Source organism: Neolamprologus multifasciatus, chromosome 3 (genome assembly GCF_963576455.1).
Source record: "Neolamprologus multifasciatus chromosome 3, fNeoMul1.2, whole genome shotgun sequence".
NCBI classification, from domain to species: Eukaryota; Metazoa; Chordata; class Actinopteri; order Cichliformes; family Cichlidae; genus Neolamprologus; species Neolamprologus multifasciatus.
In genome coordinates this window covers 1,939,071-1,950,942 of record NC_140441.1, presented here as the reverse complement: position 1 = coordinate 1,950,942, position 11,872 = coordinate 1,939,071, and the positions used below count along the sequence as shown (strand labels likewise).

The 11,872-nt window shown below is 40.1% G+C and overlaps 1 protein-coding gene across 4 annotated transcripts in view; it reads right to left on the bottom strand.

Moving 5' to 3' along the window:
- Nucleotides 1-3,555: 3,555 nt before the first annotated feature.
- The window catches only part of LOC146521016 (protein NLRC3-like), a 34,302-nt gene continuing 25,985 nt past the window's right edge, over nucleotides 3,556-11,872 (bottom strand). For 2 of the 4 annotated variants that reach the window (XM_085154259.1, XM_085154258.1), the window contains exons 8-10: nucleotides 11,120-11,293; nucleotides 10,379-10,425; nucleotides 8,780-10,203 (exon numbers count right to left, since the gene is read on the bottom strand). In XM_085154259.1, coding sequence (XP_085010385.1) covers nucleotides 9,677-10,203; nucleotides 10,379-10,425; nucleotides 11,120-11,293 — 748 coding nt within the window. In that variant the 3' untranslated portion in view covers nucleotides 8,780-9,676. Of the gene's footprint in view, nucleotides 4,044-4,316; nucleotides 5,142-8,779; nucleotides 10,204-10,378; nucleotides 10,426-11,119; nucleotides 11,294-11,872 lie in introns of those variants that run through there. The other 2 variants (XR_014873130.1, XM_085154260.1) reach the window with 2 other exon arrangements.

The following is an 11,872-nucleotide window of genomic DNA, read 5'->3' as shown; positions in this document are numbered from 1 at the left end:
ACTTCAAACTGTGATCCACTCACAAAACTGTCTCATTTTATTGGAACGATCCACATTTGCATCCATTCCTGGTACATTTGACATCTGAACACATTTGTACACATGATGAAAGGACAGATGGTGTTTGTGTGTCCTTCTTAAACTCAGTGTGAATGTTTCATCATGTAGAACTACTTAGAACAAAGTCTTTGGGAACATTTGGAGAACACGTTTAGGAAAGTAACATCCTGGTAGAACATTTTCTTAATTTTCTTTTCTTTCTGTTCTGGATGTTTCCACAGACTCCTCTGGGCTCTGTGCACCTAAAGAAAAGGTCAAAGGTCAGCAGCACATGTAGTTGGGACAATTCTTCATTAACAAACAACAGTCGCACAAACTATACTATTATTTTCCTCCAATTAGGACTTTTCACTTGCAGAAATGGTCCTGTGTGATTTCTAGGCTGTGATATGAAGAACTAGTTCCTAAAGGCAGCGATTCACTCAGTAAACATGTGTTTCCTTCACCAACCTCACACACAGATCCAATAAGATCAGGAAGTGGGCAGTATAGTACAATATGTGTTATTTTGTACTGTACTGCCCAAACTAAAGATCTGCTGAAGTGTTGGAAATGATTCAGATGTTTATTTTGGACGATACAGCAGAAGATCAGACATGAAAGTGAAACACACAAGACATGCAGCAAAGGGTCAGAGGTCAGACTCCACCTGGGCCACTGTATTCAACAATGAGCCAATGATCATCAAGTAGTGAATAAAGCAGAGCCCTGACGTTCTGACATTTATCACACAGTTAGAACAAATGTCTACTGATGACTTCATCTCATGAAATGACTGATAGATGTCAATTCATTGATCAGCTGAGCTGCTGCTGCTGATCTTCATCGTGCACAGAAACATTCAGCTTGTTTCAATCAGTAAATAACTCCCACTACTCTCATTTTGAACTGTTCCCACTCAAAATGCTGTGAGAACAATGATCATTGTAGGACTTCAGAAACATCACGTGTTGTTTTCCACATGTAAGATCAGCAAACATACAGAAACTTCCTGTTGCCACACACGGCCTCTAAAATCTCTTCCACGGTTTCTGTCTGAAGTCCACTCTCTGTGTCGGATCCACAGGAAACAACAAGATCTTATTAGCATGGTTTTCAATGTGTCTCCTTACAAAAAGTTCAACCAATGAACAAATTTGTGTATTTGTGGAGGCCGAACAAAAGCATGACACATTTCTCTGTTTCTATAAAATGGTGTCAAACACAAATATGAAGAGTTTCAGTGACCGACTCCAAAATGCCCCCGCTGTGAATCAAAGGGAAATCCTACAGTGTGGCCAGAGAATCTTAACCCTTTAAAACCTGCCTATTTAAAACTTTTGGCATTCTTAAAGTTTGGTTAACCCTTTAAAGCTGGTCGTAGCGGAAACGCTATTTTGCGTAACTATTTTTAAATTCCGGTAGTTCTGCAACCACGTAAGCTAGCGCAATAATTTTTTTTGCATATGAAACCGGAGGAGAAGTACTTACATGTTATGCCATCAGCTTGTCCTCGGTCACGGCTTCCTTCCACATATAGCTTTGCAAAAATTGCATAAAAAGCACTTGCAGGGACAAATAATATATAAACCTGCTTTGCCGATCCGATCAGCTGTTCATAACACTTCCTATGTTGGAATAGATCATCAGCGCAAACTATCGCATGTCCGCCATTACCTGCCCGAAACCGGAAGTGACGTCATTTCGCAGAAATGTAGTTTTTTTTAACCTTCAGGGCCTCATCAGCCTATACTGGTGTTTTTAAAAGTTATGTTTGACTTTCTGTGTCGTCTCTGGGATGCTTAGAACTCAAATTGCACTGCTGGAAATAGTTTATTTTGATGCATATGCTGTTTTGTTTTTTTTTGCAAATTTACATTATAATATTTATTTTCGTTTTTCCTGCAGTATATAAAAATTGGTGTATTTCAAAAATAAAACTATGAAGACACTCAAAATAAATTCCCTGTGGTGGGAAACTATTTTGTGCAACTTTTTTGTATTTACAGTTTTGAGGGAGGGACATTTCTCTAACTAGAAATATATGTATAAAACAAAAAAAACGATTTTCAATTTTTTTTGTAGTTTATTGCACTTTTTTGCAATTTATGTAATTACTATGCGCTTAATGCAGACATATTATTAAAATTTGGGCTATATAAACATCATTTTGTTCTTTAGATGACAGCAGATTGGGACTGAATAATCAATCACTATCAAACCAATAAAGACAAAAATGCTGATTTTGCAGGAACTTTGTTGGAGAAGCTGTAAAAATATGAAACTGGTGTAGATCCCAAATCAGTTGATAGTGCTGATCAGCAGTTATTTCAAATGAAGCTGTTTTTCATTTGAGATGAAATGACTTTCTCTACTGATATATAATAAAGATGTTAGTTGTTTTTGAGCCCCTGTATTAAAAGTAGATCCAGTTTAAAGTCAGCTTGAGTTTGATGTCTTTATGTCAAAGCTGCTCATGATGTTGAGCTGCTGATGGAATAAAAACAGTGAAAAATCTCCTCAATATAAAAGCATGTAGTCCAGACTTAAATGTAGCCTATTGTTAGCTGAGGTCCACACACAGTGTTTGACAGTGTAAACTGTGTGAAAGGGCTGCTGGTGGAGCTCACTAGGATGAGCAGGTGACCATGTGCCACGAGGTGGAGAGCAGCTGGCCTGGGTCTGATTCTGACCACGTCCCCTTTCTCTCTCCCTCTGCTTTGCTGTCACTTATCTTCACTGCTCTGTCCAATAAAGCTGAAAAAGGCCCCAAATCAAAGAAATCTGCCTGCAGCCTCTGAAATGTCTTCTGTTTCCTTCCCGACGGCTTTTTCACCGTCAGCCCATCAGACAGTCCAGCAGCATTTATGATGATGTCATGATTTTGAAGAGACTGCTATGGTGGCCTCCCATGACCCCCAGCCTCATCTACGCTGAGATGCAGACATTTGAAAACATTCAGCACACAACAGACAATTGAATAATAGTCCAACACAACAGTCTGTGTACAGACACACACTGACCTTTCATATAGTCAAAGGAGTCAATCAAACACAGCTAGTTGAGTCATTTCTTGTGTGAGTCTAAAGTGAATCTAGTGTTTGAAAGTCCACTTCCTGTATTTGTTGTTGAAGACTTCTTCAGCTTCTTCTCAAGGACATGAGCTGCTTGTTTGGCAGCAGAGGCAGTTAAGAAGCTTCCTGAAAAACACTGAACAGTGAGTTCACTGTGGCATATGACAAATTCAGCTTTCTGTGTGCAAATGTGTCTGTGTCAACCTTTCAAATGCTGTTGAATCCAAAACATCAGCGGCTCCTTGGCTGCTCACTTCATGCACTTCTGTCTTTGTGACAGTCCAATGACATCACAGCTGTTTCCACCCCCAGTGTCTCAGGACTGGACACCTTTAAACATGTCGAGGATCAAACAGCCGTCCAGCTAAACACACATTAAACTATCAAAGCTGACAATCATTCCAATAACATCTAATGGTACATATATATAGACACAGCACTACAAGGAAATGGCTCTCAGCATCTGGCTGTGGGAACAAATGAGTCTCTGTTTGTGTTCAAATTGTGTGCATGTTTTAGACGTGTGTCACATGTAGAAACACAAAAATCCCACAATGACACAAAGATTGTTTTGACACAACTGTGCAGCTGTAAGTTGTTTCTAATGATTCATTGAAGCTCTTCTAACATTCTGGAGACGATCAGTACATGAATCTGTTCAACACGACAACAATTTGACTTCAATGTGAACGTTTGCCATTAAATAACCTTCTTCATCCAGCTGACAGCATCCTTCATCCTATGATATTAACAGTTCCTCCTGTTGATGACAAACCTCTGACATGATCTGCTTGAGGAACTTTTTCATGTGAAGCTCTCTGAGCTCAGGGCTAAGTTGCTGTGTTTCATCTTTAAGAGCTGCTGCCTCCTCGCCGGACTTGTTCTTCTTCTCCTAATGACACCATTTCTGCTTCATATCTTTCACTGGGCCTACAAACAGATTAAGAGTAGATCTACTGCTGTTCACTGTTTGTGTAAATATGGATAAATATGAAAAGACAAACACAGTACATACAGAGAAATGTAGACAGGATGTGCAGCCAGTGCAGTAAATGGTCTAAATATCAGCTCTTTAGAAAATGATCACGATGAACATGAAACTAACATCCAATGAGAAACACAGCTTCCTTGTTTCATGTCCAATAACAATAAATGAAGAGCTAATAAAGAGCTATTTTATTGTAAAATGTTGAGATGAAAGCCTGCATTGAAAATCTATATGAAAGTAATCTATGCTCATATATGGCAAAATCCTTTAACTGTCACTGTGTTTTTCATCTGTGCTCTTGTTGGTTGGACAAGTTTCTAAATGACAAAGAGCTCAGTGGACTTTGCATCCATCAAATCCTGTTAGATGTCTGGATTGTTTTTCCTTCACAGCTTTGTGATGAAGGCTAAAGAACAGAGATATGAACTATTGCCAATATGAATCCTGATGCATGACGTGGGCATAGACCCACCAAAGCAACACTCAGCTCACCTCATTCCAGGCGCTTGTCTGCTGGAGACCATGAGCCTTGTTAGTCACACATTAGCACCGTGGTAGGAAACAGCCTCCATCATTTCATTAGATCTGAATTTGGACTTTTTCCCTCTGGATGAGAACCAAGTCTGTCAAATCTATTGATCCAACACAAACTATCAAACACATTGGCTCACAGTCAGATTGGCTTTGTATGGATGGTGTAACAGGGGGCTGGGAAAGGATGCTGAAAGCTGAATATAATACAGAACAATAACAGGACATATAATCATGTAGCAAACATGATCTTCAACAGGCACACTTCTATTATTCATGATCACAAACACAAAGAACTTGTGCAGCCCTGATATCAGCCCTAATATATGAGTGTGTTTGCCCAAAGATTGAAACAGCATCAACATGACAGCTGTAAGAAATCTTCTCTCAGCCTTGTTTGGCAGAAGATCCCTGCAACAAAGATTGTAGCTGAAAGATGACGTGTGTAAAGTTTGCTCTTTGGGAGGGTTGAGGCTGTTTTTAGACCTTTGATAGTTTCCAATCCAGTTCTGAAAGACAGAAATAAAAACAACATCATTAAGATCAGATCATGGGGCTGTTTGCTGCCTTGTTTCTATCTTCACATTACAAGACTTTACTACAATAAAGATGCTAACATGTATCTGTAGCAACAACATCACTGAATCTATAACAACTGGAGCCAAACCAGTGGCCTCTGCTGGGATCACTGGTGAGCCAACACTTCCTTGTTGGATGCAGATTTCAGGGCTTCCTTTTGCTCCTCCGTTATAACTGTTCTCTCTTCTCAACAAATGATGACACAAAGGAGTCAGCAGTGACAAAGATGATGCTGAAGAGAAGCACACATTTCACACATATAACAGACCAGTCCAGTTACACACACCTCTGCTTGACATTAGGCCTCAAACAAAGACACAAAACACTAACTTGACTCTAAATAGAAGAAACGAGCAGCTTTTTCTGTTCTGTGCTTATTTATATTTGACACACATGCTTCTCTTTGTGCAAAAACACATTGCACTATAAGGGTAACCTAGCACACAATGATTGGACAGCACAGTGATGATGCTGGGAGATCCTATACGAAGCAACACACAAACACTGAGAACAAAACTTGGGACCGCTGCTGCACCAAAAACAGGTTTCAGTGTTTCCATGTGTTTGTGTGTGTGATGTCTTTACTTATACTGGTCAATAGACTTTAGTCAACACATTATTGAAAGGTGTTATACATAAAATAAAAACAGTTTTTCAAATATCTTTATTCCTCTGAAGCAGCTGCATTATAACCAATCTGCTCCTTTGTGGCCATTTAAAACAGCCTTAAATAACTGTTGTTATATTTGTTGCAGTTTCTACTCCTCTTGGACAGACGATTCTTGAAAAGACATTTTTGAATTTCAACTTTTAACTGGATAAATATCAGATATATAAACGTCTGCAACAAACTGATTCCAGCTTCTACCTCATGATAGGAATGTTTTTGTGGCTCAAGATGACCTGATATCTTTCATGATGGATACATTTGACACATGTTTCACATATTATAGACCAACAAGTTATTAATAGCAGTTTAAATACAGGGAGTCACTTTTGGGCCCAGCAGATAAAACAGAGCCAATATTTCCTTCTTTATTTAAGTGATGTGTGTCACAGATGTGACCTAGTAAAGTGTAACTGAACATTAATAACGTTATTAACACTCTCATGGCGTGCTTTGAAGATAGTGTCAGCTAAAGTAATATACTAGCAAAAAACTATTTCAAGGCTTCCATCATACAGATGATGCTCGTGGCAAAAGAGTAACTTTCAGAAGCCTTTTCATTATGAAACCTGTTTCTGTTCATGAAGAAATCATATTAAAACTGATTAAATAGACATTTTTCAGTATTTAGCTGCTATGCGCCCATCTCATTGTGAAGTGAACTGGAGTCTGTCTGTACTGGATCTGGATTCATCATCATCCCTCCAACAGAGACGCAGCGATCCTGCTCACCGATTGGAGAAAACGACCTACTGAGCCTGCTAGCAGGTGCAGGAGGGCCAATCTGAGCCACAGTTATGGGGCTGATAACTGCTAATAAAGCCCATTGATGGACTGATAACATGAATATTAAATTTCAGCTCCCTCCAAAATAAGAGCTTTTTTAAAAACTGAGACTGAGGTCTTATTTTGAAAGCCAGAGTTTGTTGAAGCTGTTTCCTGGAGCAGGACCCTGAACAATTAGAAAAAGCAGATTTTAAAACACTTCATCTCATCTGTGCTCGAAGTCCCAGGCTTTTCTAACCCTCTGTGAGCCAAGTGGAAGCTAAATTGGCTAGTCTTTTAGCATCAATTCATATGTAAATTAGGTTGTTACCTGAGAAGTGGGGGAGTGGGGGTGTGTGAATGATTGCTGATTTCTAACTGCCAACTGCCTCTTTGTTTGTGTGTGTGTGTGTGTGTGTGGGGGGGGGGGGAGCTGCTATAAGCTGTGAACTTCTTTTTGTGTTGAGGTGGATGCAATTGTCATCTTGCGGGGGATTACTAGGGTTCCATCACTACATGACTGCTGGTCAGCAAACCTGGGAAACCCACAGATTATTGGAACTATGCTGCGAAACCGCTTCCAAGACATCATGCAACACCTACGCTTTGATGACAGGTCCACCCGCAGTGATCGTACAAAGACTGATAAGTTCGCTGCAATTTCCAGTGTGTGGGGATCATTTGTCACCAACTGCATCACGTGCTACAACCCTGGTCTACATATCACCGTTGATGAAAAGCTTTTCCCATCAAAGACTCGGTGCTGTTTCCTTCAGTATATTGCAAGTAAACCTGACAAGTTTGGGATCAAGTTTTGGGTGGCTTGCGAACTAAAATCCAAGTACATTTGCAATGTCTTCCCATATCTTGGCAAGGACCCCAATCGTCCCAGTGGGGAGAGACTGTCTGAAAATGTAGTGATGAGGCTGATGGAACCATTCCTAGACAAGGGCAGAAATGTTACCACGGACAATTTCTTCACATCGCTTTCACTTGCGCAAAAATTTCTTAGACGGAAAACCACCATCCTCGGCACAGTCAACATATCTGCCACGCTGACGGCGAATGCGACCAAACGGAACAAGACAGTCTATATTCTTAGCAGCATGCACAGCATGGTTCAGACTGATAACACAACCAAAAGGAAGCCGAACACTGTCACCCTTTACAACACCACAAAGTGTGGCGTGGATGTGATGGACCAGATGGTGCGGGAGTACACTGTCCGCAGAGGAACACGACGCTGGCCAGTTGCCGTGTTCTATAACATGATTGACATGGCAGCACTGAATGCACATGTGCTGTATCAAGCATGCACCGGGACGAAGGAAAGACGGGTGGACTTCCTGGTGGAGCTTGCAAGAGAGTTAGCTAACTCTCATATGGCTGGGAAGAAGGCAAGAAAAGAACAGTTGCTTTGGACACAACCCTCCACACCTAGCCCTGGAAAAAGAGCCATGTGTCAGGTCAAACACAAATGCAAGAACAATCATGCCACTGTGCGATGTGTTCACTGCTACAGATACACATGTGGTACATGCAGACTACAGATACCATGGCAGTGCCAGGATTGTGAGTGATTGCTGAAAATGTTGAAATGTACTCACTCACTTTTTATTATTATTTGTAAATATGTGTACAAATGGTTGCTGTTGTTGTTTTTTATGTACTGTTTTTATCAAAAAATCTCAGCAACAAAGGAAATACACCTATGTGTGTTGATTTCTCCCTAAGATGGCAAACTGAAAGTTTCCTTGTGGCCCATGAAACTAACCACTCCAAGTGGCTCAGCATGGCCCCACCTTATTTACATAACAAAAGCAGCAGTTCACAGGTGATTAAGGATATTAGCTAAAAGCCTACAAGCCATTTGGCTGGAAGGCAGGTTTTAAAGATAGAAAAGCCAAATGGCTGCTCTCTGGGACTGGAGGTGTTTTAAACCGACATAATGCAGTTCATCTTCTCACCAGCAGAGGACCACAAATCACCATCAATGAAGAGTTCAAGGAGATGTTAGTGACATCAGAGCTGTACGTATTGATCTGATCAATATGGAAGTTCATGTTTCTTTAATTGGATCAACTTTTAACACCAGCTGTTTTTATATAATAACAGAAACATGAGAGATGCTGAATGTCTTTTTTATAAGCTTTATTTTCATTTCATTTCATTTTCATTTAAATTGGGAAACAGACAAAACAAACAAAAAACTTACAACCATGGCACAGAGCAAACATCTACAACTAACGATGACATGGCAGGCCATTGTGACCACAGAAGCACTCCCAGGTGCACACTCTTGTATCCATGCCTTTCAAGGATAACCTCAGACATCCAAAAACCAAACACACAAAGTAATAACATAATAATAATAATAATAATAATAATAATAATAATAATAACAACAACAGCAACAACAACAACATAATGACATTGGTAATTACAGAAAGAATTTGGACAAGGAAAACCCCCCAAAAAACAACAAAAAAACAAAAACAAACAAACCAAAAACTCAAAAAAGTGAGCAAAACAAAACACAGAACACGTCATATGAATCCCTCCCACCATCCCCCCATCCCTTTACCTCTGTATGGCTCTAAATGTTTTTAATATTTGATAAACTGAGTACTATTGGATGTCCATTTATTCAGCCATGATGGAAACATCCCATTAAGAAAGAGAAATGAAATATTTGGATTTATTTTAATGAGCTCAGACTTGTTGAAAATGCAGAAGAGCTGGTTGTGAACTGAGCTTGAGAGAAACACAACATACTGATATTCACTGTGAAGCTTTGAGTGGAACAAGACAGAAAAACAACACGTGGATCCTGGAATAATGGGAGTTTACATCTTTAAAGGACTGAAGAGGAAGAAGTTTACAAGGAATCATTTAGAATAGTTTAAAACATCTACTGATTGAATCCATGAATCTGAAAATGTGTTTGTGAGTGAAAGAGACAGACATGAACAGACTGAACTCTGTTCAACAGTCAGAGTGTTTCTCTAACAGGAGACACTCTTTACACCCCACTCAGCACAGGGACACTGAGGATCCAGGAGGATCAGACCATATTGAAAACCCAGGATAAAGAGTTTGAGTGAATGTGGTGTTGAAGGTGTGGAGGTGGATCAGAGTGTCAGAGGAGACTCTGTAGAAGGACAGAGTGCCAGCAGGACAGTCCACATACACTGCTATTCTGTTAGAGACAGAGGAGGAGATGGATTGTTTTTTACTATTGTGCCAGACAGAATGAGCACCACCATTGCAGCACCTCACACTCCAGGACTGATCATTCCATCCAAACATACAGTCATCACTGTCTCCTTTCCTTCTGATTCTTCTGTAACTCACTGATATATAAACCTTTCCACTCCACTCAACCTCCCAGTAACAGCGACCAGTCAGACCATTTCTACACAGCAGCTGAGGATGAGCATCAAATCTGTCTGGATGATCAGGATATGACTGAACGTCCGCACGTGTCACCTTCCTGTTGTTGTGAGACAGTTGGAGGTTTGTGTGAACTGTGTTTGTGTCGATTGTGAGTTGACAGGAATCTGATGGAGAGAACAAAAACAAACCAGCTGCAGTTATTGATCCATCATCTGTTCATTGATTGACACCTTGATGATGACTCCTGACATCAGAGATGTGAATGAGTGATGTGACAGTTTGAAGATGGTTGAATGTGTGCTGCTTTGTTTTCATGAATCACATTAAAAACACACTTACACTTCCTCAGACCTGGTGTCATCCATCGGTCTCCAGCAGGCTCCACCCTGAAAGGAGGAGGGGGGTCAGACCAGCACAGTCTCCTTCAGCAGGCATACATGGACATTACATGGCTCTCATACACGTACTGTTAGACACTGATAAAGGAACATTCCAACATTTTCACATATACACTTCAATCCCTACGTGGGTCAAACTGCTGATGATTTGGACTGATCCTGGATCTATCGGTACACCACTGTGATGAATGAAACGTGACTGATTCAAACTGTCACATTCATTATCTATATATTCCTCTTCTGTTAAGCTGGAAAGGACACCTCCCTGCCAGCTTTCATATATATATATATATATATATATATATATATATATATATATATATATATATATATATATATATATATATATATATATATATATATATATATATATATATATACACACACATATATACACTGGAGCAGCCAGTCACCAGTCACTCTTTGACTCACACTGCAAAATAACACCAAATGAATCCTTATGTATATATTTAAATTTCAGCAGCTTTTCTGTGCCAGCAGTACGTATTTGCGCAGGCTCGCAGCGTAGAGGGAACAGTGCTAAGATAACTAAATTTTACCTGGAGATGTTCTCCCTAGAGACCTTAAACATGAATCATGTCACATGAATCAACAGATAGTGAGTGAAGGACACAGGAAATGTTTCCAGCTCTCCCTCCTCTATCAGACATAATCTCCATACCTGAGAGTGTCCAGTCTCCAGCCTGGATCCTTCAGTCCAGCCGACAGCAGCTTAATTCCTGAGTCTCCTGGATGATTGTATCGCAGGTCCAGCTCTCTCAGATGGGAAGGGTTGGAGCTCAGAGCTGAGGCCAGAGAAGTACAGCCTTCCTCTGTGATCAGACAGCCTGACAGACTGCAGACACACAAAACAACAATCCATCTGTCAACAATCATCTTCTCTTTGTCACATATAATAACATCTATCCATTTACATCCATTCAATTTAACTTTATTTATTAAGGACAATTCCCAACAGACAACAACAGTCATCTCAAGCTGTTTAACAATGTAAGGTAACAGCCTACAATATTAGAGAGAAAGCATGGCACATAAACGCATCAGGAGTGAAAAGAGGGGAGCATAACTAAGGGATGGTCCAGGGTCACCTGATCCAGCTCTAACTATAAGCTTTATCAAAAAGCAAAGATTCCACAAAAAGATGTAAACACAAAGCAATGATCTCCCCTGTTCACCTAACGGGACATACACCTACATGCTTTTGGGTGCTGAAAGTTGACATCTCACAGATTCTGCAGGTTTTGTCACTCTCCTATGGTCTCAAATTCACTGAACCAGTTAAATGAAGTCAAAATGGTTATTTCATATTTTCAGCTAGAGACAGTGCATTTGTACATATTAAGCTCGTAAAATGATTTATAAATCAAACAAACAGCTCTGGAAAAAACCCTTCAGAATACAGTCAGGAATCAAA